This window comes from Castor canadensis, chromosome 6 (genome assembly GCF_047511655.1).
Source record: "Castor canadensis chromosome 6, mCasCan1.hap1v2, whole genome shotgun sequence".
NCBI classification, from domain to species: domain Eukaryota; kingdom Metazoa; phylum Chordata; class Mammalia; order Rodentia; family Castoridae; genus Castor; species Castor canadensis.
Window position 1 is genome coordinate 40,424,774 of NC_133391.1, and position 27,185 is coordinate 40,451,958.

The 27,185-nt window shown below is 44.0% G+C and overlaps 1 protein-coding gene across 4 annotated transcripts in view; it reads right to left on the reverse strand.

Annotated features, from left to right (window-relative positions):
* Tulp3 (TUB like protein 3) overlaps nucleotides 1-27,185 on the reverse strand; it is a 54,988-nt gene that overhangs the window by 11,011 nt on the left and 16,792 nt on the right. For 3 of the 4 annotated variants that reach the window (XM_074076283.1, XM_074076280.1, XM_020187117.2), the window contains exons 2-4: nucleotides 13,952-14,003; nucleotides 4,957-5,116; nucleotides 3,879-4,055 (exon numbers count right to left, since the gene is read on the reverse strand). In XM_074076283.1, the coding sequence (XP_073932384.1) occupies nucleotides 3,879-4,055; nucleotides 4,957-5,116; nucleotides 13,952-14,003 (389 nt within the window). The remainder of the gene's footprint in view (nucleotides 1-3,878; nucleotides 4,056-4,956; nucleotides 5,117-13,951; nucleotides 14,004-27,185) is intronic. The other variant, XM_074076282.1, reaches the window with a different exon arrangement.

A 27,185-nucleotide genomic window follows, 5' to 3' on the forward strand; every position in this document is an offset into this window, starting at 1 on the left:
GAAAAACAAACCACTCACAAAGAGCCAGTATTGAATGATTCAATTTATCTGACATGTCCAGATAGGCAAATCCAGAGACAGTGTATGGAATGCTGGTTGCCAGGGCCGCAGGGATTGGAGGGAAATGAGAGGTGAACGCAGGTTTCTTTTTGGTGTGATTAATTTTGATAATGCTTGCTTTCTTTGAATACACTAAACACCAATTTATTGTTCCAATTTAAATGGGTGACTTATATGGTATATAATTTATATCTCAAAACAAATGGTTTTTTCCTTTTTGTTTTTGGTATTTTAGTTTTGGTTTGTGAAGGACATTTCTTAGTCTTCTACTTCCTAAAATGTTAACACATTTTTGGTAGCAAAAAGGCAGAAAATGCTTGAGATCTGACTACTGTGCAGTTACCTTCACGCAGTGCTGTTTTTAAATGCCATTTTCATACCAAGAACTCAATTTATGTGAACACGGCCTTTTTTTTTTTTTTGGCACTACTGGAATTTGAACTCAGGGCCTACACCTTCAGCCACTCCACCAGCCCTTTTTTGTGATGAATTTTTTTGAGATAGGATCTCGTGAACGATTTCCCCAGGCTGGCTTTGAACCACAATCCTCCTGATATCTGCCTCCTAAGTAGATAAGATTATAGGTGTGAGCCACCAGTGCGCAGCTATGTGGACATATCTTAAGGTAAAGACCAAGCATTTCTCCCAAATATTTAAGACAATCACCTTGGACCTATTTCAGGGATTTAATTCTGTAGACTTACCAAAGAATGAACCTTTCAGCCAAGACGCAGGCCAGGGAGGCAAAGAACTCTCAGCACTGAAGGGCCTGTTCTGAGGAGGAGCCCAGTGGCTCCACAGCCAGCATAGAGGGAGGCAGTATGGCTTCTACAGCCAAAGATAAAGAGCTAGACTAAGCTGGGCACTGGTGGCACACCCTATAATCCTAGCTACTTGGGAGGCTAAAATAGGAAGGATCATGGTTCGAGGCCAGTCTGGGCAAATAGTTCATGAGACCTCATCTCCAAAATAACCACAGTAAAATGGACTGGAAGTATGACTGAAACAGTAGAGCACCTACTTTGCAGGTATGAAGCTCTGAGTTCAACACCCCAGTCCCACAGGGCTCCGGTGGCTCACGGCTGTAATCCTAGCTACATCAGGAGGCAGAGATCAGAAGGATCGCAGTTTGAAGCCAGCCCAGGCAAACAGTTCCACAAGACCCTATCTCAAAAAACCCTTCACAAAAATAGGTCTGGTGGAGTGGCTCAAGGTGAAGGCCCTGAATTCAAGCCCCAGTACTGCAAAACAACAATAACAACAAAAACCCAGTCCCACCAAAAAAGAAAAAAAAAAAGAAAGAACTAGACTGACAGAGAACCTTGGTCTGCCACTGGTCAACTGGACAACTTTGGGTAAGTAACTTAGCTTTTGGTTAAACAGAAAGTTCTTTGCTTTGACTCCCACCTACTCAACTGCACCTTTTACTTTCTTTTGCTATAAAAGTGTGGTAGTAAAGTAATAGGGAAGTGTCACGATGGCCTTCATATTACACAGGGAAACCGAGGCAGGGAGAATGAAGTAGTTTGCTCCTTTCCCTGCCAGATGGTATAGACAGCAAACAGGTTCCAGAACTGTGCTGCCTCTATACACCCTGCACTGCGGCCACTTGTACCCATTGACACAAGCATCTCATGTTTTCTACATCTGGGTGCACATGCTATCTCTTCTGCTCAAGTTTGCCTCCTAACTACCAGTGTGATCTAAGACAGACACTGGTCTCTCTTTTAATCCTCAGGCAGGCTCTCACTCTGTAGCCCAAGTTAGCTTTGAACTGGTATATCCTCCAGCCTCTGGCTCCTGAGTGCTGGTATTACAGGCCACCATGCCTGGTTCAGAGCTAATTTTATATACACAATGGAGACAAAGCTCTCTTGGGTACTGCTAGCTTTTTTGGCTCACTTGCTTTGCTTTGTTGGTGCTGGGCTGAGCCATGGCCTTAGAGCATGCTAGCCACTGAGCCCAGGACCGAGCTGTCAAACGAGACATTCAGCAGATGCCCAACATGTCAGTGCCAAACAGCTTCCCCAGGTGACACCAGCACACTGGCAGACTGCATCCTGCTGGGCTCAGCTCATCATGAGCTCCATGCTGCCCTCGTCCCTCATGCTGCCCTGGCAGTCATCTCATCTCTCCTCTGCTTTTCACTTTCACACTATATTGTAACAACCCTGGGTCAGGCACCTGTCAAACCATCTCCTAACTGGTTCTCCTGCTTCTAGGCATGATCTCTGATTCATTCTTCATGCTGCTCCTTTTTGCTCTCTCTCTGGAGAAGGAATCTTCTCTTCACACATGCTAGGCAAGTGCTCTGCCACTGAGCTATATCCCCAACCCTATGCAGACTAATTTTTCTAGGGCCCTCCTAGGTTTTTGGGTTTTTTCTAAAAGCCCTCATAGGTTCCTATTATGCTTTAGACAAACTCCTCACTCCTGCCCTGGCCTAAAAGAGCCAGGTAACTAGAGCTGCTCACCTGTACAACCCTCTCCCCAACCATCAGGTCACACTCAGCTATGCCATCTGAATAGGCCAGCTCCCACCTGTGTCAGGCCCTCACACAGACTCCACTTTCTCTGGGCAGCGTCCCAAACCTCCAAGCCTGGGGTCAGGTACCCTTTAGGGACTCTGTGGCACCTTGACTTCTTGGCTACTTAAGAGCTCAGAATAACCATTCTCTGAGAGCAGGAATCAAGTTTACTACTGTGTCCTAAAGGCCTAGGTAATGCCTGACACAGATACACTCAGAACCTATGTTCCAAATGGAGGCACATACGAATCTCCTCTACCATTCTGTAGACGCTCCTGATTCATCTGTTCCAGGAACTAGCAATGCCTACCTAGTACAACATTGGCACTCAGGAGGTATTTATTCCTTATTGGGCTTCAGATTTCTTATTTGAAAAATAGGCAAACATTTAGCTGAGCATAGTGGTGAATGATATAATCCCATTACTTGGGAGACAGGCAGGAGGATCACGAGTTTGAGGCCAGCTTTGGCTACAAAACAAAACCCTGTCACAAGAAAGGGAAGAAACAGAAAAGCTAGGCATGTTGGTAACACACCTGGAATCCCATCACATAAGAAACGGAGGCAGGAGGATCTCCAGTTTCAGGGCAGCCTGGGCTACATAGCAAAACCCTGTCTAAAAAACAAAACAAAAAGAAAGGAAGGAAGGGAGGGAAGGAGGGAGGGAGGAAGAGGTATGACAGATGCTTCATCCCTTCTCACTATAAAATTATTTTTCTAAGGAACAAAGAAGGGACCTCTGAAACACACAGGAGTATTTATGGACTGAAGATTCCACTGGCAGAAAGCAAGCTCTCAGTCACCATGGACTATGGATGGAGGCAGGGCACAGGTGTTGAGGGCAACTTTGTGGAAAGAGGTGGGGACTGAAAAATAGAGAGAGAGAGAGAAATAGATTTTGTAATGCTCAACACCATCACCTCCATAAATCCTAAACCACATTACAAGCACTTTTGAGTCATGTAGATTGTTAACCAACAGTGAAAGAAAGGAACAATTGTATAACTGATTAAGAAGACAAACTGTCTTCAATCATTACCAATCCTCACTGTGCACCAGTGGCTCATGCCTATAATCCTAGCTACTTGACAGGTTGAGATCAGGAAGATTAAGGTTCAAGGTCAGCCTGGCAAATAGTTCATAAGACCCCCATCTCCAAAGTAACCAGAGCAAAACAGATGGGAGGTGTGTCTCAAGTGGTAGAGTGCCTGCTTTGCAAGTATGAAGCCTTGAGCTCAAACTCCAGTCCTACCAAACACACACACACACACACACACACACCCACCTCACCATGTTTTTGGAGAATCTCCCGAAGGTCTGGCTTGGAAGCAGTGTCTGGAGCACTTTCCCCATCCACACTTCCTTCAGTGTCCTCTTCTGTAGCAGAGGAGCCCACTGAGAGAACATGCAGTTTGTTTTCCAAATCTTGAGTATCTGGCTTCAGAAAGGCAGCTGGCCCATCAATGCCTATGATCCAAAATAAAGAGGGCAGTGTTTATCCAGTATTTAGCTGGTTGGCTTTAGTGGATGTGACCAGAATTAAGAACTACCAACCCAGGTCGGGTGTGTGGTATCTCCAAATTAAACAAACAAACAAACTGAAATCCACCTCCCCTTTTCTCTTTCCTCTATACCACAAGAACATATGTCTGAGACTGGTGGTGATTTTATTAACAGTTTTGTTTGCTTTGATGTTGCACATTAGAAATTTAGGATTGAGAATAAGAGCTGGGGGTGCTTAGCAGGCAAAAGGCCTTCCATTCCATCCCCAGCACCAGAGAGAGAGAAACAAGTAGATCCTGTCCACACCCTGCTAAGGGACACAAGTGAGAGGCTCTTATTTCTACCTAATCTCCTCTTCCCTCACCATCTCAGATGCTCCCCTGAGCTACCTACTGCAAAAATGGATGTTCTCTACTACTCCTGGCTTCACGGTCTTCCTCTGCCATGGTCTTGCAATCAAAACTATAAGCTGCTCAGTGATGGGGTATAGCTCCACACCTCTAGTATAAATGAACTCCTGGGCTCCATTCCCAGGAATAAAGAAAAAAAACCCCAAAATTTCAAGCACCTCAAATGGCAGAGCATCTGCTTTGCAAGCATGAAGCCCTGAGTTCAAACCCCAGTCCCACCAGAAAAAAAAAACTAGAAGAACTCATTTGGCATCTAAAAACAATAGTACGAAGATGGACATGAACTTGAAGGCATCTTTTATTCTACTCAGATGTGGAATGTGATTATAAAGATTTAGGAAGGTACCTAGAAGTGATGCTAATTTTGTCCTTGTGCTCCATCTCAGACTCCTCCTGCCTTCTTTTAGGTCTGTGAAAAGTGTACCCCCGCAGAAGTGAGCTGCCTAAATACACACCATGGAGGACGACGTCGCTGGGTGGGGTCTGAGGATCCACCAGAGGCCTGTGCTCCTCGCTACCTCTTGGCTTCAGCCGCCGGAGCCTGGCTTCGGGGTTTGGCTGGACCATGAGGGGCTCCAGGCGCTTCTTTCTCTGCTTCTTCTCCAGCAGTGCCCTCTAGGAAGGAAATGTGATATTACAGCTAGGAGACCAGTCACTTTGAACAGTCTCAAATGGGAAACTGAGACACAGTTTTTTGTTTGTGTTTTGAGACAGGGTCTTGCCATGTAGCCCAGGCTGGCCTAAAACTCATGATCCTCCTGCCTCAGCTTCCTAAGGACTGGGATTATGGGCCTGAACCACCACGTCCAGTTTTACAGTCTTCCACAAATGTTGACTGATCACCTATAAAAACTTATTTGAAATTACAACTGAGACCATGATTCAAGTCTACTGCAAGTACAGATGGTCACTACATTGCTCTCAAAGCAGGATCACACGTTAAAAATGTATAAACCAGCCAAGCGCTGGTGGCTCAGGTCTGTAATCCCAGTTACTCAAGAGGCAGAGGCCAAGAGGATGGAGGTTCAAAGCCAGCCCCAGGAAATAATTCACAAGATCCTATCTTGAAAAAAATAAGTGGCTCAAGTGGTAGACCACCTGTCTAGCAAACATGAGGCCCTGAGTTCAAACCCCAATACTGCTAAAAAAACAAAACCAAAAACATACAAATGCACACATGTGCACAGGGAAATGCTGAGAGGAGCACAGCAACAGTGGCTTCTCCAGGTGGCAAAATATGAATACTGTTTCATTTTTTCAATTTTCTATATTTTCCTACTTTTGAATTTGGAAGGACAAAATACTTTTGGTGCTGAGAATCAAACCCAGGGCTCCTACATGCTAGGCAATCACTCTACCACTGAACTACACCCCCAGCTCTGAGAAACAATTTTATTATCCCCTGAAGCCCAAGTTATTTTCATGTTTAATCAGCCATAGAGCAGTAGCTTTGTTTTCGTGTTCATCTTTTTTTTTTTTTTTGCATACTGGGATTTGAACTCAGGGCCTACACCCTGAGCCACTCCAACAGCCCTTTTTAGTGATTTTTTTTTTCAAGATAGGGTCTCAAGAACTATTTGTCCGGGCTGGCTTCGGATCATGATTCTCCTGATCTCTGCCTTCTGAGTAGCTAGGATTACAGGCGTGAGCCCCAGTGCCCAGCTTTCTTGTTCATCTTATAAAAATTGAACAAATTTTTTCCAGAGAAGGGAAAAAAAAGGACAGCAGGAACATTTCAAATGGAAAGCAATCAGCTCTACTGATAAAAGCGAGGTAAAGAGAGGGGCTGGGGTCAGCTCAGAGGGAGTGCTTGCCTAGCATGTGCAAAGGCCCAGGATTCCATCCTCAGCACCACGAAAGCAAGAAAGAGCTGGACATGTGGCATGCCTGCAGTCCCGGCTACCTGGGAGGTGCTGGGAGGATCCCTTCAGCCCAGGAGTTTGGGGCCAGCCTGGGCAACAGAGCAAGACCCTGTTTCAAAAAAATGAAACAAAACAAGAACAAGATAAAGAAGGTAAAAAAGCATGAGACCATGAGAAAGGTCTCATGGAAAGGCAGGTTCAATTATAAATACTATTTTTAAACTCTGGCAAACAAAAGCTTATAATGCATAGAAATTATGGATCTGGGATATCTGTGAACAGGAAAAATGCCAAGACCCGAGGTAAAAACTGAAGCCATGATTAAAGAGCAGACATTATAACCTAAGCAGATAGCAAAAGGCCAGCTACTACCTGTTTTTTCATTGACACTGCTTTTCAAAAGAACCTGCAGGAAGAAGAACCAGTCCAAGGGATGAGACTAACCACAGGAAGGAAGGAAGTATGCTTTTCCTGAACAGGGCGGATGAAAGCAGGCGGATAAATTGCAAACACACACACAGGAAATTGGCTGGTTTGTTTTTTACTCAACCTTGTATATAGAGGTACACTGGGAGAGTTAAGGTAACGGACTATACCGTTGAAAATGACTAGATGTCAGCCAGGTGCAGTGGCTCACTCCTATAATTCCAGCTACTCAGGAGGCAGAACAGGAGGATCAAAGTTTGAGGGCACCCCCAGGCAAAAAGTTCCCAAGACCCCCTATCAACTAATAGGCCTGACATGGTGGCATATGCCTGAAATTCCAGCTATGGGAGGCCATAGGTAGGAGGATCATAGTCTGAGGCTGGCTCAGAGGCAAAAAGCAAGACCCTATCTGAAAAATAACCTAGAAGCAAAAAGGTGGTTAGGGGGCTAGGGGCATCACTCAGGTGGTACAGCTCTTGCCTAACACTAACAAGAACAAGAGGAAGCCCAGTGTTGGGGTTCTGCCTAGCAAGCACAAGGCCTTGAGCACAAATCCCAGTCCTGCAAAAAAGAATAGATGATCAGAGTAAAGATTATTGATATTTTTGTGTTTTGATAATTTTTTGGATTTTACTTTATTTTGAGATTTCATGAATTACCACAAATTCATGCCAGGATCTAGCAAACATGAGTTCAAACCCCAGTGTCCCCTCCCCCCACAAAAAAAGAGAGACTGCTGTATCTTATCTATATGGCCACCACTCTTAAATTTCATAAATCCTGTAACTGTGAAATGACGGATGAAATAAAAACATAAGCAACAGCCTAATCCATTTTACCAACACATGAAAAGGAAGACTGTACTACAGAAAACCTGCATTCAGCTTATGGTCTGGAAAAGGGAGGCTGAAGACCTAGGATTTGATCAGAATTATCGAGTGTTTTCAAGAAAGACACTGAATCGTGTAGATAAGAGTATTCCTTTTCCTTTTTTTTAAGTAGTGAATGGTGACATCAAAGTAAACAATGAGGAGATACAGGGGGAATTTCCACCAAGGGGCTTTATCCAGTGAGATGATAAAGCTCAGGTAAGCCTCAAATTAACGATAGCTTGATCTACTATGTCTCAACTTCCCACAGATGCTGGGCTGAAGCCACAGTGAGACTCCTGGAGTGAGTGGACCAAGCACAGAGCAAAGCCAGCAAGGTCAGAATGGCTGTCTAAGGTCTACTGATTTGGTTGAAAATAACTAATCTCAGTGGCATGGTGGCTCACGCCTATAACCCTGACTACTTCAGGGCAGACACTAGGAGGATTATGGTTGTGGTCTGAGTCCAGCCCGGGGAAAACTTTAGTGAGACCCCATTTCAACTAAGAGGCCAGTTGTGGTGTCATGTGCTACAATCCTAGCTATTGGGAGGCATAAGTAGGAGGACCAAGGTCCGGCAGGCCCAGGCAAAAAGCAAGATCCTATCTGTTTTGGGTTTTTTTTTTTTTGGTAGTACTAGGGTTTGAACTCAGGGCTTCACACTTGCTAGGCAGGCACTCTACTACTTATGCCGCCGTACCAGCCCTTTTTTTGGGTGTTGGGTATTTTCAAGATAGGATCTCACAAAGTATTTGCCCAGGCTGGCTTGGAACCGAAATCCTCCTGATCTCTTCCTCCTAGCTAGTGCCTGGCTAGCAAGACCCTATGTGAAAAAGCCGAAAAGGATTGGGGTCATGGCACAAATGCTAGAGCACCTGCCTAGCAAGCACAAAGCCGAGTTCAAACACAGTACAACATAACAACCGCAACAATAACACAACCCAAACACAACTAACCTCCTGCACACAGTAAGACCATAGGAAGCCAAGACAAAAAGTTTTAAATTAGACATCTTAAAGTATCAACTAAGTGTACTGTGACCTGTCTTAGAAGGCAGGCTTCTGCCCAATGGGGCTGTGCCTGCACTTCAGCCCACTTTCCACCAGATGGCGTAAGCTCTCTACCTAACCTGCATGCCTGTGGAGCACTGTCACAGCAAGTCAGGAAATCCTTACAAGCTGTAGCCAGCTGAGGTGCCCACATACCCGAAAATAAGTGTGTGCCAATAAAGCCAGTAAAATAAAGGCAAAATACACACCATGGGGAGGCGCTTCAACAAGAGATGCTGGGACAACTGGATGTCCACATGTAAAAGAATGCACTTTCTCAGATGTAATACCAAAAAGCATAAGGGACCGAAGAAAAACATAGGGAAATTCATACCTTAATGCTGAAAATGATACCCGCAAGAAGATAAAGACAAGTAACAGAATGGGAGGAAATGTCTACAAATCACATTTCTGATAAGGCGCTTGGTTCTAGAATCTATAAAGAACTTAACTCAGTAACAAAAAGACTTTAAAATGAGCCAAGGATTTAGACAGACATTTCTCAAAGGAGGCCACCAAGCACATAAAACCTGTTCAATGCCATTAGTCATTAGAGAAAGGCACGTCACCGCCTCACAACCACTAAAATGGTTGCAATCAAAGACAGTAACAAGTGTCGGTAAGACATGAACAAGTCGAGGCCTCATGTAGCTGGAGGGAAGGAAAAATGGTCTAGCCCTTAGGAAAACAGACTGGCAGCTCCTTAAATGCTAGACAGTTAGCACACAGTCCAGCAATACCACTCCTAGGTACAGACATAAGAAAAATGACGATATTTTCAGAGAAAAAATTCTACACTGATATTCGGCTATCATTTATGATAGCAAAAAAGTGGGAAGAGTGCAAATATCCAACAACTGATGAATGGCGAATCATGTGCTACCCCACGGTGTTACCCAGACATACAATGGGGACGAGGTACTAAGATATTTACCCTACAAGCCAAACAGCCAGACACACATAGCACATGCTGTGTGAGTCCATTTATATAAGATCTAAAAACTATCCGTGTACTTTAGGCATACATGTATGCTATATAAATTATATCTCGATGAAGCTTTTAAAAATTCCATATGGTTGCTGGGTGCCGGTGGCTCACACCTGTAATGCTAGCTACTCAGGAGGCAGAGAGCAGGAGGATCAAGGTTCCAAGTCAGTCCAGGCAAATAGTTCTCAACACCCTATCTTGAAAAAACCCATCACAAAAAAAGGCTGGTGAAGTGGCTCAAGGTGTAGGCCCTGAGTTTGAGTCTCAGTACTGAAAATAAATAAATACATAAATAAATGACAGCATGTGCAAATTATCTTAAAATGTAAAAAAATTTTTTTCTTTTTTGGCAGTACTGGAGATTGAACTCAGGGTCTTGAGCTTACTAGACAAATGTTCTACCACTTGAGCCACATCCCAGTTCTTTTGGTCTTTTAGTTTCTTTTGAAATAGAAAGTCTCTACCTGCTGAGAAGCTGGGATTACAAGAATGTAAGGCTTTTAAATGTCAAATTCAAAGTTAATATAACAGGAAACCATGACAAATATGAAATAAACTAATCCATAATACTGTAATCTGGGTTATGAAAGAATAATTTAGGAAAAGGGAAATGGCCCATATAGAAATAAGGGAAGATGGAAGTGCCCAACCTGCTTTACTCTGTGTCTCTAGTGCTGTCCATGGCAGAGTCCTTCCTGTTAAGGTGACCATCCATTCACTGCTCTGGCTGGTGTAACCCTTCAGCAGAGTAAGATGACTGCCCTCCACATTACAGAGACTCACCATAAAGATCACTTTACAAACTCCATGTGCTCTGAACTCAGCAAACCATGCTGCTTCCTGTTCGAGGTCTTTTGGGGATGTGAAGGCCAGCCAACTCTGGTACACTCTTCCCCAGAGAATAATTCCTTCACTGAGACTTACCACTTACAAGGTTAGCTGCTATGAACCAATCCTCACACAGCCAACTAGCTTTGGTCATCCTTAGCAATTCATTTCTCATCTGACAGAGCTTGTGAGCAGTGACTCTCCACCAAACAGACATGGCTGGAATAGAATTCCTCAGGGGTGTCAGGCCTTCACTGATTATCACTGGCCTGATGGACAGGTTCTGTACCCCTTGGGTTGGCCTGCTCTGGACTGAGGCTTTCCCCAAGACACTACCTGCTACAGGGCCTACCAGAGCAGCCACCTCGCCTTCGTCCACAGGCCTCCATCCAGCTCAGCTGAACCTGTGACACTTCAACACCCTATATTCTACCATTACCCCCAGTCTCACCTTAACACAGAGAAATAGCTGAGGCCAACAGACTGTAGGTGCCCAAATCCAGAGTTAGAAGTGGAAGCAACGCCTTCAGATTCACAGCCAGTGCCTGTCCTGCTCAGCTCAGCTCCACTGGGAGCTAGGCCACTCCTTCCTATGCACGGCCATCCTCACGCTACTAGCTAACACCACTGGACACAAGGCCCAAAGAATTTTTTCTTAAATTGAAAAATTCCTATTGAGTTTTCTCTTTATAGTCTTTGAATCTCTCTGGAGGACATCTGAGTGTCAATGCCAGGAACTCGGCCAAAGTGAAGGAAGGAGACATCATTTTTTTATTATTTGAACTCTTATTATATGCTTTTATTACCCATATAAAAACATAATTTTTAAAAATTTCACGCTATAGAAAGACTTACAAAAGTCCCAGCGTTTATGCTATATGCATACCACATACAGTACTCTCACTGAAGAGAGTAAAAACTATGAAATACTGGGACCACCTTAAAAAAATCCAGAAAAATGTATCTATGTCAAAATTCAAAACTAAAATCTTGAAACATTATTTAACAGATACACCACAGATTTCATTTAATATTAGCAGAGCATGTCCTACTGGCCTTGTAAAACTAGGATGCCTAAGAATAAAAATGAATAAAAATACAGGATCTATTTTTTTCTTTTAGATGGATGGGACACACACAGGGTGTTGCGCAGGCGAGGCTCACTCTCGGCCGCTGAGCTCCATCTCCACCCAGATCTGCACTTCTGAGGCCACTTCGCCCTAAATACACTTTGCTATACAGTGGGATGAAGGCAGAAAACGGTTTGACACATGATTCTGATTCTGGGGGTACTCAGGTTTGTTATATAAATAGTTGGCCTCTGTGTCCACAGGTTCTGTATCTGAATTCAACCAACCTCACATCAAAGGTATTTGGAGGAGCCCCACCCCCCCACCTCCCCACCTCCCCACCTCCCGCCCCGTGCACCTGCACTGAGCATGCGCAGACTTCTTTTCCTGCCATTATTCCCTAATCAGCACACAGCACTGTTTCCAGCGTTCCCACATTCACACTGTACTAGGTACAAATGATCCAGGGTGATCTAAAGCACCGGGAGGATACACCGCACCCCGTGCCAACGCTACGCTGGAAGTCATATGGGACTTGAGCGTCCTGCACTTTGGTATCTGGGGCGGAGTGTGGGGGGCGCCTGGGACCAATCCCTATAGATACTGTGTGTGTATACACGCGTGCGTGCGTGCGTGCGTGTGTGTGTGTGTGTATATGACAGTTTCCCCCACAATCGCTGTCAATCAGTTACTTTTTTCTAGTTTTAAGTGATTACACCATTAAAGTGATTTATTAGGCCATAAATTCCATTACTATTTCCAGCAGCATCATAAAGAAGGCAATTTAGCCATACTTTTGTCACCACAGGATCTAAACATCTGAGTTGTTACTGGTCCTATCTATGTAGATTAGCACTATTGAACCTTCCTGAATTAGAAAACGTTCATATCAAAAAGCAAATATGAAAGCAATGAGTGCCAGGTCCAGGTCCTAAGCTGTCTAATCATCATAGCTGTAACACACTAGACTGCTCGTGTAGTCCCTCCTTCACTTAAATATTTAATAAACAATTATCATATGCCTGGCCCCATGCTAGGAAATTTTGATGTGACGACCATCAAAGCACACTTGGTACTGAAATGGCACTCTATAACCCACAAAGAAAGCAATAGCCATGTGTTAATTAAAAATAAATCTTTAGAGCCATGCACTGGTGCCTCACGCCTGTAATCCTAGCTACTCGGGAGGCAGAGATCAGGAGGATCACAGTTCGAAGCCAGCCTGCACAAACAGTTTGTGACACCCTATCTCGAAAAACCCCTATCACAAAAAATTGGGCTGGTGGAATGGTTCAAGGCCCTGAGTTACACACACACACACACACACAAAAAAATAAATGTTTGAAAACACCAGACTTGGTTCTCGTTCTCACAGACAGTCTATCCAGTCAAGGAAACAAACATAAGTAAAATTACTCCCCCTTTCCAAAAAAAAACTGTGACTAAAAAATGACATCAGAATCCATATACAATGAATAAACCCTTAAAAAACAAAACAAAACTAAGTACCAGAGCAGCAAGTTCAGATCACATTGCAGGACATAAAAGTCTTGTAGCAAAATGAAATTACAGTGCAGGGGGTATGTAAGTAGCAGAACCAAGTCACTACACAGAAATACAATGTCAACCTTTGCTGTGGTCTGGGAGTAGCCCCCCAGCTGCAAATTTGGTCCCAGTGTGGAGATGCTGAGAGGGGTGCAACTTTAAGAGCTAGGGCCTGGCAGAAGGTGGTTAGGTTATTTGGGCATCTGTCCTGGGAAAGGGTTAATGTGGTTCTCACTCCAGGACCTCAGTGAGTTCTAGGAGCAAGTTATTATAAAAATAGCAAGTCTTCCCACCCCCACCCCCAACTGTCTGGCTTCCTGACTTGCCATGTGATCTAAATTCTACACATAGCCATTTCCCTTTTTGTTTCTCTGCCATGTTGTAGTGCAGCCAAAGGAGCCTTCACCAGAGGCCAAACATAGTGCTGCCTTATCTTGGACTTCCATGTCTCCAAAAATGTGAGCTAAACAAACCTTTTTTCCGTATAAAGTACCAGCCTTAGGTATTTTGTTACAGCAATGGAAAAGGGACTGATACAGCATTCTTCTAATTCTTGTCAAAGATGACAGGGATTTTCAGTGATTGTAGCTCCAAATCCAGTTAACTGCAGATATCCTCAAAGCACTCTGGTCTTGCCATAGCCCAGAACCTTGGTCCAGCAACAATGAACTCCAGCACTGCTTAATGAGCAACCCTGAGAGCTCTTTCCTTCCCAGCCTCTTCCCACGACCCTACCAAGGCGTCAGAGTCAACATCATGGGCATCAGGGTCAGTATAACTCTCCACCAATTTCAGAGCGGAGACTCTGCTCACCTGATTGTCCAGTTTCAGCTGTCGAAGCTTCATGGTCTCATCTTCAAAGGCACTGTTTCAAAAAAAATAAGAAAAGAAATCATCGAGAAAATCATTCCCTCTATTATGTACTTCTCTAGGCTACTTGGAATCCACCAATTCTGCCTTAGAGAAAGCATCAGCTTCTAGAGACGGCTCACAGTGACTGCACACATACTACACAGAGAACCTGAGACTGGAATGAAATACACACAGGGGAAGAAAGAGAAGGTAGCACAGATTCCGTGTCAAGCCTGCAGGGATTCATTCATTCATTCATACTCACTCTCTCACTCTCTCTCTCTCTCTTTCTCCTCACCCAGGGCCTTACCACATGCTATGCAGTGTGCTCTAGCACTAAGCCATACAGCCAATCTTTTTGTTTTCAACCATGTATGGAGAACTCACTATGTTCCAACTCAGTGCTAAGCATTTAACATGCACTATTTGAATTACTCCTCGAAACAAGCCTATGAATTAGACAACTATTATTTTTCACATAGTGAAGAGGAAGAAACAGAGGCCTGGAGAACTGTGCCCAAGTTAATACAGAAAAAAAAAAAAAAAAAAAAAAAAAGCCAAACCTGGCCTCCTTCTAGGGTCTGAATTAGACTTGAAGTCAAATAGACTTCTCTTTCTTTAGAGCAGGTTTGATGAGACTGGACAGCCTCTCACTAGCACTGTCTGATTCCTGAAGATGTTTAGGTTGTCATTAGGACATGTATGCACACACAAGATTTCACAGCACCGAGAGACAAATTTGTTAGATGGAAGAGAAAAAGGACAAAAAACTGAAGCAAACTGCTGTCTTCAGTCAATAAACCAAACCTTTCTGAACTTTTTTTTTTTTTTTGACAGAAATTCACTCTCTCTGTTGGCCTGGACTACGGCACTCAAGCAATCCTCCTGCCTCAGTCTCCTGAGTAGCCCAGGTGACAAGTGTATGCCACCATGCCCAACTTCAATTTTTAACTCTCTGAGGCCTTCTGTATAATTCTGACAACTCCCTAACTTAAGATTCCACTCTGTTTCTCAGCATTCTTGGGAAGAGTGAAGGTGTGAGCGAAGCAAAAATGGTTCCAGTTACTTGGATGATAAATTGTTACCAGCAGTTTACTGCCAGAAAAACTGCAAGTACCCAGTCCCACTTCAGGAGAAAATTCCACGAGGACAAAGGGAAACATGGCTTTTGCTGCATTGGGGTGAATACCCAACGCCCCTATCCACGGTCAAATGGCTCATCACTACCTCCTGCCTTTTACCTTAAAAAGCCTAGCAACTTGACACCTGCATACTGTCTGTAAGCTCTACTGTCTACAACCTGCAAACAGGTCTAATTACCTCTTAGATGTGGAGGCGCTTTCTGATTCCCTAACACCCCCTCCCTCTATTGATTGCCTCCTAATATTTATAGTTTTTTAAGTAATTAATTGCTTTTTTTGGGGTGGGACTGGGGTTTGAATTCAGGGTTGTCCGCTTGCAAAGCAGTGCTCTACTGCTTGAGCCACACCTACTGATTAATTTTTGAGACAGGGTTTCACTGTGTAGCCCAGACTGGCCTTGAACTAGCCTGCATCAGTCTACCGAGTATAGCATTACAGGTGTGCACTACTACACCCAACATAACCTTTATATGTTTAAAGAACAAAACAAAGGCTGGAGATATAGCTCAGTATTACAGCACTTGCCTAGCATACAAAGACCCTGAGTTCAATCCCCAGCACTGCAAAACAAAACAATGCAGGGTACTCAATACATCATTTACTGTCTCACAGTTCAAAAGAGGGACAAATAAATAAACAAAAATGTCAGCTGTGTTATGCTTCATTTCTTCTAGATATATTTTAATGTATTCCTTAATGTTTTTACCTTATTTGTATGTTTTTTTGTGGGACTGAGGTTTGAACTCAGGGCTTTGCACTTGCAAAGCAGGTGCTCTACTGCTTGAGCCATACCTGCAGCCCATTTTGCTCTGGTTATTTTAGAGATAGGGTGTTGAGAACTATTTGCCTGGGCTGGTCTCAGCCTTGCACGTAGCTAGGATTACAGCCACAGGCATCTGGCTATCATTAATATGTCCTTAAATCCTAGCTTCATTAATACAGTGCTAGCATATAATTGGTAGCATAAATTTGCAAAGATTCTATATAAAATGACTAAGATGAAAAATATGAACATTACATAGGAAAGGCCAACCTGAAGGAAAAAATTCCACCATAACACACCAGTGTTTTTTTCTGCTGTCTATACTCAACACTTAACCAACATTGTGATGCCTTCCCACATGGAGAAAAAAAAAAATCATCTTCCCTGCCCTCCCCTCCTCCCCCACCCAAAGCCCTGAGACCTCCTCAGTAATCTAGGCTCTGACACACAACTGAAGTCCTCAGACATTCCTCTAGGGCCTCTAATTGTGAAGAAGCCAGGTATCTTCAATGCCATATCCAGACACCACTTAATTCCTTTCATCAAGCCTGGGCAAGCTGAGCAGAAGATCTAAATAACAGGGTATAATGGAAGCACCTGACCTGAACAAAAGGGACATGGACTAGGTGTCACGTGACTGCAACATTTCGATACCACCCATACAGTAAAAGTCTTTTCAAGGCTAAGCACAGTGACTCAGGACATGGAGATGGGGAAGATGACTCAAGGCCAGCCCAGGCAAAAAGTTAGTGAGACCCCCCATCTCAACAAATAAGTCAGATGTGGTGGCTTACACAGGAGGGTAAGTAGGAGGATCAGGGCGCAGGCTGACCCAGACAAAAATGCAAGATCATATCCAAAAAGAACGAAAGCAGAAAGGACTGGGTGTGCCTCACGTGATAAGACACCTTCTTGGGGAGGGTGAGGCCTTGAGTTCAAACCCCAGTACCACCAAAAAAAAAAAAAAAAGCCATACAGGTTCTAAACTCAAGTTATAACTTAGCAGAAAGAGATATTTTACATACTTATATTCAACTTGCAGTAATCCCCTTTCCTTCATTTCAAACTAAGTTATTAAACAGCAAGCCTAACCAAGACTAGTTACTATATCAACTCAAAATAGAACGAATTCCTGCCAAATAGCAGAAATGAATTACTGGTGGGCATCCTTAGCAGGCACAAGGCCCCAGGTTCCACCCTGGATTCTCAGCACCACAAAAAGAAAATGGAATCACTACTTTTCCTCCTATTATTTCTCATGTTAAATTCACACGAGGAGACTGTGGGGAGTGGAGTAGGAGAAGCCTATGAGGACGTAAGCACAGTTGTACTTAATATTCTGCAGGCTGAGATTGGCCCAGCCCCAGCTGCAGAAGAAGGCTAGAGTAAGATGCAGAGCAGCTGCTTTTCCTAAATTGTTTGAGCTCAGTGAAGCAGGAGCAGGTTCCTCTTGTTACAATGTCATGCCCCTCCCAAAGACTAGCTGCTCCACCTCCTTTTTACCACTGGGTATAAAAGACTTGCTGAAGGAGGATGAGGCTTTTGGATGAAGGGAGGACTGCTAGAGGGAAGATTACTGAAAGGGGAAAATGAATGGCTGAAGGGGAACTGCTGAAGGGAGGATTGCTGAAGGGAAAATAACTGCTAAAGGTGAATTGCTAAAAAGGGGCTGACAGAATTGGTTGGCAGCTTGCGAGGACAGTGCAAGTCTGCACTGAGAACTTTATACATAGGCTTTAGAAAAGCTAAAGAGAACATGGGACAGTGCAAGTCTAGGGGCAAAGACTTTAAGAGATTATGCTAAAGAAAAGCTAAGAGAAAACATGGGACAGTGCAAGTATAAGGAAAGAGACTTTAAAGAACAGAAAAGAAGACTTTAGAAGTGAGGTTTTAAAGAATAGAAAGAAGAAAAACTTTAGAAGCAAGGTTTTAAAGAATTTTAAAGGAGTAAGGCCTTAAAGAATAAAGATAGAGAAAAGAAGCAGAGTAAATGAAGAGAATAATAGAGAAAAGAAGCAATGAGGCGGTGGTGCGTCTCCACCTGAACGCCCAACACACCTGGCCCCAGCTTTCTGCATGTCTGTCTGTCTGTCCTGCGTCCTTTCTGCATCTCCCGTCATCCTCAGTTAGGCCCACTTAGGTTCAGTAACAGGAATGCAGGGAAAGCTCGCTTCAGGGAACCCCGAAACATACATCTTGGAGATCACACACATGTAACATGACCAAAGTCTAAACTAAAGATGCTTATAGGGCCTGACCACTGCAGGGCCACAGAGCAGACTTAGGGAATGTGCTCCAACCCATTTATCTTGGCTGTGGACACCAAATCTTCCTCCTAACCCCCATACTATTCTTCTCTTACTCCCTAACAAACATTTGGCAAAGTCAACTAAAGGAGAACTGTTCATCCACTCTCATGTTCATGCTTTTAAGATCACTAATGGAGACAGTTGTGGTGGTACATGCCTGTAATCCCAGCGCTCAGGAGGCTGAGGCAAGTAGATTGTTGAGTTCAAGGTCAGCCTGAGCTACACAATGAGAACCTATCTGAACATAAAGAAAACAAAAATCCCAAGAATCACTAAATGGGAGTCTAATACTCCTAATGCCTTAGGCGTGTAACACATTTTTATTTTATCCTTTTTTCCCTGTTTAAAGTTGTTTTCTTGAAATAGGGCTGGGGACATAGCTTTGTGGTAGAGCACTTGCCTAGCATGTGAAGGCCCTGGGCTGGATCCCAGCACTGCAAAAAAAAAAAAAAAAAAGACACTAGATGAACTGAGAAAAAATCAAATTAAAATGGGGTGGGGCAGATCTCAGAGGCAGAACTCATGCTTAGCATGCTCGAGGTCCTAGGCTTCATCCCCAGCACTACAAAAAAAAACAAAAGTAAGCTAGAGAAACACTCTTGCTAGTCGTGCAACAGACACTGGGCACAACGAATGCAGACATCAGAGCATGAGTGCACAGTAAACAACCTTCAATCTTAACCCAAGTACGCACTCTCCCCTGGCCACCTGCCATGGAAGAAGTGGTGTCCCTCCACCAGTGCTGCGGGGCCTGACCCCTCGCTCCCAGCATTCTCACAGTGTTCCTGTGTCCCCGGCTTGTCTCCAGCCCTCTTCCCTCCGCTTACAGCAGTGGAGGACAAAGGCCTACGCAGGCCTCCTTAGCTCATGCTAGGAGCCCTGCTCCGCCTCCTTTCTTCACGCAAGGCTCAACACTTGCCATCGCCACCTCAACTACACTCTTCTCAGTACACCACATCGGCCTCCCGAAACTCTATAGTCACCCAAAGACCTTCTGGTCCTACTACTCTGAAGCATTTGCCGGAAATAATGCTGGTCTATTTTCAGTTTTTTAAGGAACTTCAGTACTTATTTCCATAGCACTAGTTTACATTCTCACCAACAGTGTGCGTGGGCCCCATTTTCCCTCGCCAGCATTTGTTGTTGTACTTTATTTTCTTGATGATGCCAATCTAACTGGGGTTACACGGAATCTTATTATAGTTTTGATTTGCCTTTTAAGTCAATGCACAGGAGAGATGCCAGCACACCCATGCAGCTAAACTGTGGTATCAGTTGAGGTGCCCAACAACTGAAGAATGAATAAAAAAAATATGATATATACTCCATGGAATATTACTCAGCCCTAAAGAAAGGTGGAATTAGTCATTTGCTGGAAAATGGGTAGAACTGGGTGGAGTCCATCATGTGAATGAGATAGGTCAAGATCAAAAGGCCAAATAGCATGTGTTCTCACTCATTTGTGGGGCACAGACTAAGATGATTGTGGTGGTGGTGGTGATGACAATAGGGTATGAAGTGAAAGGAGGGGTGATTTGGGGGACCAATGGAAGGGAGGAGGAGAAGGAAAGCACACTGAGGGCTGGAACTATGCTGCATACTTGCATGTGAAGACAGCACAGAGAACCCACTAAACACTGTATAATGGAATTACACAAGGAAGCGTCTGTATTATTAATATATTCTAATTCAAAATATAATAAAAAATAAACACTGAAAAAAAAAAGATGAACTCTGGCCTTTTTTGAACTCTCTCCTCCCAGTTTTCCACAAAAGTCCCTGGTTCTACTCTTACCACCTGCCACTCAGTTTCCTGTCATTTAATTCACTCAGCAAATAAGAAGCATGTCCTACAGGCCAGGCACTGAGTTGGCAGTAAGGATGCAGGACTGGCAAAGGAGCTGGGATCTCCCACTCCTTTTCTTGCCTCCTCCACCACTCACCAGGATTCTGGGCTGATCCATAGGCCCCGCCACTGTCATCGCCTATGTCCCCAGGCTGAGACTCCAAATCCCCTCTGCAGCACCTGACTGGAAACATCAACCAAGGTCCTACTGAAGCTCATGTTCCAGAGGTGCTGATCCAGACAGCCTTCCGGCAAAGAGCTGCTGCAATCCCCAAGGAAACAGGAAAGTAATGTCCAGACACACCTGAGAACAGCCAAGCCAAGCACGTGCTGGAGGGGCCCGACAGAGGAAAAGAACAAAACCCAGGAGCTTTCCCAACGGCGTTTTTATTGAAAGCCTGAGAGAGAGAGAGAGAGAGAGAGAGAGAGAGAGAGAGAGAGAGAGAGAGAGAGAGAGTGTGTGTGTGTGTGTGTGTGTGTGTGTGTGTGTGTGTTTCGGGGAGACAAAGGCAGAAGGAAATCTACAGTCAGAGACTGGGGCTGGAGTTAAGGGGGGTTCCCCGGAAGGAGAAAACCCAGGAGGAAGGCAGGGATTCAAATCAAACCCTGTCCAAATCTTCTGTGGCTGCACAAAGCAGCCTCAGGCAGCCCAGGAAACCTTCAGCTGAGTTTGCAGTTGGAATTCACAGGGATCTGCTTCTGTAAGAAAAACAATGTTCTGCCAGGCACTGATGGCTCAACCCTATAATCCTACCCAGGAGGCAGAGATCAGGAGGATCCTGGCTCAAAGCCAGCCCTGGCAAATAGTTTGCAAGACCCTATCTAGAAAAAGCCCATCACAGAAAATGGCTGGTGGACTGGCTCAAGGTGTAGGCCCTGAGTTCAAACCCCAGTACCAAAAAAAAAAGTAATTTATTCTCATCATAAAGAAATTAAAACATAGGGTTGGGGGGTATGGCTCAAGTGGTAGAGTGCCTGTCTAGCAAAAGAGAAGCCTTGAGCTAAAAAAAAAAAAAGTAAAGAAAAACATGCTACACAAATAATTCTGTATCTTTTCCCATGATTCTTATCAGAAACATTTTCCTTTATTAACACAAGTTAATTAGCACAAGTTTTACTTTATTTTTAGCAGTACTGGGATTTGAACTCAGGGCCTCATGCTTGCTAGGCAGTCATTCTACCACTTGAGCCACTCTGCCAGCAATTTTTTGTGTTGGATATTTTCCAGATAGGGTCTTGAGGTGTTGGGGACAGAACCCAAGGTCTCACACGTTAGGCAAGTGGTCTCCCACTGAGCTACACCCCAGCCAGTTCAGTGAATAACTTCTCAATATTGGAGATCAGCAGTAAACAATGCATTACACTAATGCCAGATGTTATCGGAACCTGGAGAGGGAGGGTGGAGGTACAGGGGAACCTCAACTTTCCACTCATTTTTCTGCAAATCTACAGTTTCTGTTCTGCCTAAGATGATTCTCTACCTGTGACAAGACTGGTCCTTTGGTGCCCTTTCAGCTTGTTCATTCTCCATCAACCCGTCTCCATAAACCAGAAACTGCCACACAGGGCAGACATCTGACCCAAGGTGAGCAATCAGACTCTCTTACCTGTGATTTTGATATTGGATCTCAGAGATCCAGTTCACGATGGACTACTCAGCTAACAGAAACCCTCTCCATTTTACAACTGAGGAAACTGAGACATGTAGTCAAGTTACATAGTCCCATGATTAGTAAGTGGTGTAGGCAGAAGAGCCAGACATTGTGGTTCCAGTCTGTGTGCTCAACCACACACTAAAACGCACGCTAAAGGACACAGCACTCAGGAGGCCGAGGCAGGAAGATCATGAGTTTGAGGCCAGCCTGGGCTACGTAGCAAGACTCTGCCTCAAAAAAAAAAAAAAACAACCAAACAGAAAAGGGCAGGCACAGTGGTGACTCATGCCTCTCATCTGAGCTATCTATACAAGAGGCAAAGGTTGGAGGATCACCCTGGGGCAAAAAGGGCAAGATCCTATCTAAAAAATAAACTAAGCAAAATTGTGTGTGTGGAGGGAATGGCTCAAGTGTTAAAGTGCGTGCCAAAAGAAATATTTTTAAAAAATAAGAATTAAAAAAAAAAAGACATTATATTTTACACTCTGGTTATAAGCAAGCCACCTACAAAGATCTGGTATTAATGAGAGCCCATGGCACTGTGTAACTGCCATCTGTGTGGATGTGGAGCAGGGTGGGTGAGGGCTGAGGCCTGAGGACAGTACATGGGGACACACAGTACATACTTCAGGAGAGGAGGCTCAGCCTCCACCCTCCTGAGCTACCTTCCCTATGCCAGGAACTGAGCAAGGTAGTGTTTTGGACTTCCTAGTTTTAAAGGCTTTCTCAAGACACAATTCTCTTTTGAGTTCTCTTTCAGAATTCCTTCTAAACTTGGGCACCACTGGCTCACACCCGTAATACTAGCTACTTAGGAGGATGAGATGGAGAGGATCGTAATTTGAGCACCTGCTTTGCCAAGTGTGAAACCTCAAGTTCAAACCCCAGCGCCACCTCAAAAAAAAGAAAAGGAATTCCTTCTAAAAATCCAAAAATTTCCATATGCCTTTCAGATTAATGCACGTAATACTTTAATATGTGTTTTTCCTGTCACTGATTAATGATATTTTGTCACACTATGACCTTCTGCATGTCCTCATTTCCCACTGCCAAGGAATTCTGGTATGTGTCATGTGAGATAATACACAGCATAAGAAAGTAATCAGAATGTGATAAGCTGGTTTCATTAATTCATATCTATGACAAACATTTATACAGGTGACTGGGTAAATTGATAAAGATATGCAGATGACTCCAAGAGATCAGAAAAGGCTCAGGGAAGGCACCTGACCCTGTGCCAAGTCCCCACCCTACACCCACCCCCCCAGAGGAATTCAGACCATTGCTAAAAACAATGAAGAGATTCCTTTTTCCCCATTATTCCTTGAGTTTTGTTTCTTAAGAGCTCCTTTCCTGACTAGTCCTACCATTACCAGTGGCATTCTGAATTACATACCTTCCTGTGGGCTGTTAAACAAAATGGCAAAGGGAGAGAACATGTCAAGCTCCAGTGTAAGAACAGAGAATTCTGCAGCTGAATTAAAGAAGCCAGTGAAAAGTCAACAGCTGGCACAGAACATAGCCTCTCTCCTGAAAGATTCTGGAATTGACATAGAAACACAAACACAAACAACCCTCCTCAGAGCAGAGTGAATATACAACCATGCTTGTTTCCTGCCTCAACTCTACTTACTCTTACATAACACATGCTTCCTTGTGGGTTGTTTTCTTACTGTTAAAAAATAAAGCCATAAAATTGACAGATAAATAGAAAAAGACAAAATCATGTATTTAAACATAGAATTTGCCATTTTAACCACAGCGAAACCAGCCACTGCTCAAGAGCCACGCTCCACAGTCATCTTCCTAGGATCTGGGTCAGTATTCAACCGCAGCACAAACATTAGGCCTTTGCCGGAGCATCTGGAAGCGGCTCACAGACGCCCTGGCGGCAAGTCCACTTTCCCTCCACTCCCTCCCCTACTAAGATGGGTAATAATAGTTTTATCCTAAAACATCTCAGAGCAAGCAACATAAAGGAATAAATATAAGCGGAGGCTCTGGAGCCACACCACGCAGCTCTTCTGAGCACAGCCCCCTCTGCTCGCTAGCGTGGATGAGTTACTTCACCTCTGCTGGCCTGTTTCTCATGTACAACGCAAAGACAATAATATCCACTTCATTCGGCTACATAAGATTTAAACAAGACTGGGGCTAGGTGGCACAGTGCCTGCCTAGCATGGCAAGGGATAGGTTCCGTCCCCAGCACTGTTGAAAATAAACAAGTAAGACCGAAACAAATGAGTAAGTATAAGATGCTTGGAACAGTACCAGGCACACAGAAAGCACTCATTAAACTTTTTTTTTTTTTTTTTTGAGTGGAGAGGTTTGAGACAGGGTCTTGCTATGTAGCCCAGACTGGCCTCAAACTCCCAACCCTCCTGCCTCAGCTTTCTGAGTGCTGGGATTACAAGTGCGCACCACCATGCCCAGCATCACTAAATCTTTAATATCGCTTTCTGAATCCTTGTCTTGTCTACATGCTATGCAAATTAAAGTTGCAGTTATGCTCAAAATGGCTTATTTTGTAATTAATGGCATTATTATCAATAAAAGTTAAAATCTTTGTGTCAAAATAAAATGCCCTACTGATTAAACACTGTCAATGGAATTTAAAAAAAAATACATGAGATATACAACTCTTCTACTCCGTTTCTCCTTCACTTCAGCCTTTGGGTACTCCCCGTTTTCTTTTTTTTTTTTTTTTTTACTCCTAATAAGTAAAAATCCCAATTATAAAATTATCTCACAGTTATTCTTTTCATATGTTTCTGAAATAGTACAAAAACCTAGAGATGAAATATAAAATTTCCAGTCACCAATGAATACAAACTTAAACTCACAGTAATCTGCCTTTAGGCAGCTTCATGGGATCACAATTTTTGTCTCTGCATTTTCCGTAGTTTAGTAAGGTTAGGGCTGTGGAGTACTGCTTGTAGCTGCAGAGGACAGTGAGCCTCATGTTTAACAGAAGGGGACTGGCTATCCAGACCACACACACCATGCAGCTGTTTAAAGAAACGCACACGCATGAACAAATGCTGAAATGCTTATTTCTCTATGTGCAGACTTCGAAAGACTCCAAGTGGTTCTGTTAGTTAGAGATTCCAGGAACGCTGGGAGGCAATGCATCGGTATTGTTACCATTTACAGAAGGAAAAGTACATTAAAGTATATGTACAGTTTAAATGTAGAATATCCCTGGAGGATACACAGCCAACTGGTATCAACATTGCCTTCAGGGAGGAAAATTAAGTAGTTAGGGAAGTCAAATTGCTTTTCATTACATATCCTTTTGAACTCTTTCAGTTTTATAGCAGTGACTGTGTTTTTTAAATGTGTTGGGGGCTGCAGGTCCACGGTAGGGCACAGGCTCTGTATACACAAGACCCTGGGTTTCAGCCACCCCCAACATACCCACAAAAAAAGATATACATTCATACACACGTGTGTATATAAATATATGCGTGTCAGTTTTATAGCCCACTAAATGCTACTAAGAATAAACACAAGCTTAAAATTATAGGGCTGGTGGGTCCCAGGCCCTGGGTTCCATCTCCAGCGTCACACACACAAAAAAAAGAAAATAGAAAAACAAAAAGCAGGAAAGACAGACTTCTAAATCGCTGGAGTCACACTAGAAGGTAGCAACACTTTGCTACGTGTTACTGAACGGAGCGTCGTCCTGGGGTCACATCAGAAGTGACACACACACAAGCAGACCTCGCTCCACAGACAGGCAAGAGAGGGCTCTCAAATAACTGGTTTACAGAGAAAAACATAGGAGGTTTGGTTGGCTAACCCTTTGCTTTGGATTTTGGGTTTTTCCTTTTTCTTGTTTTCATTAGTGTGTGTTAATCGTACAAGGGGTTCCACTGTGATGTGTCTAGTAGCTGTCAGCTACATCTAAGCTAGAACTCTGAGATGGCGGCCACTGTCACTGCCCGCCCGCCCTCCGGCACATCTCAGGAGCTCTGAGTAGGGCTCTGCCAGGGAAGCAAGTGTCCTCATGTGATACCAGCACGGGCTTGGGGGCCATGGAGCCCATTTCTGCACATGGTCCCCAGCCCTCAGTGTCCTTCGCACGGTGTTTATGCCTCAGCTGGGAATTCTCTTCCTTTCACTACAGCAAAGCAGATTCCAAAGCAGCACCCTGCTAAGCTCTCAGCAACTTCCACAGCACTTCACCTGATACTTTAGAGATACTTTTTTTTTTTGGCAGCACTGGGGTTTGAACTCCAGGCCTCACGATTGCTAGGCAGGCACTTTTCCACTTGAGCCAACCCCCTATTGCCCTCCATATAAACTTCAGAATCAGTTTGTCAATATCCACAAAATAACTTAATGGGGACTGCACAATCTACAGATGAGGCTAGGAAGAAATGACATCGTGACAATGTTTCATCTTCCTATTCATGAATATGGACCACCTGTCCCTTGACTGAGTTCTTTTTGATGGCTTTCACCAGAATTCTGTAGTTTTCCTATTACTCTCATACATATTTTGTTATATCTAAGCATTTCATTTTGGGGGCACTAATAGAAATGGAACTGTGCAGTTTTTTTGTTTGTTTTGGGCTTTGAACTCAGGGCCTTACACTTGCTAGGTAGGCCCTCTTAAGCCACTCCGCCAGTCCTGGAACTGTGTTTTTAGTTTGCAATTCCATGGCCAAGTGTAGTAGCTCACATCTGTAAATCCAGCTACTTGGAGGACTATGGTTCAAGGCCAGTCTGAGCCTGGTCAAAAGTTGCAGGGCCCCATCTCAACAAACAAGACAGACATGATGGCGTGCTCCTGTGGTCTCAGCTACAGAGAGGCATAGGTAAGAGGATTACGGTCCAGGCAAAAAATGCAAGACCCTGTCCAAATAACTTTATGAGCTAGGGATGTACCTCAGCAATAGAGTACTTGCCAAGCATGTGCAAGGTCCTGGGTTCCATCCCTAACACCCCCAAAAATAAAAATAAAAACAAAAACAAAATTTTAAAGCAAAAAGGACTGGAGGTGTGGTTCTAGTTAACAGAACACCTGCCTGCCTAGTAAGCGCAAGGCCTTCCTTTTACCTTTTGAATAACCACAAAGCATGTTTTAAATAAATGTGTCTTGCTTGCCTTTTGAGAGACTCTGAAACTATGTTGCCTAAGTTGATTGGCTTCCTATCATTTTCAGGGCCATCTTCAATGAGATCATTACCCTGAACCGTTCATTGTTTTGTCTTTAGAACCCAGGGTCTCCTGCATGGTGGGCAAGCGCTGTACCACTGAGCTGTATCCCCAGCCAGGAGGAACTATTTATTCTTGTCAGCACAAAGCACCTGGTCCTCAGAGAGCTTCATGGACTGGAGCATTTTCAAAGAGCCCTACCAGCAGCTGGGAACCGTGGTCCTCACTGAAATTGCTTATCTGGAAGATGGCAAACAGGACTGGACCCTCAAGCCTCCAGGGGCCAGTCTTCATTTCACAGATCCCTAAGTGGTAAA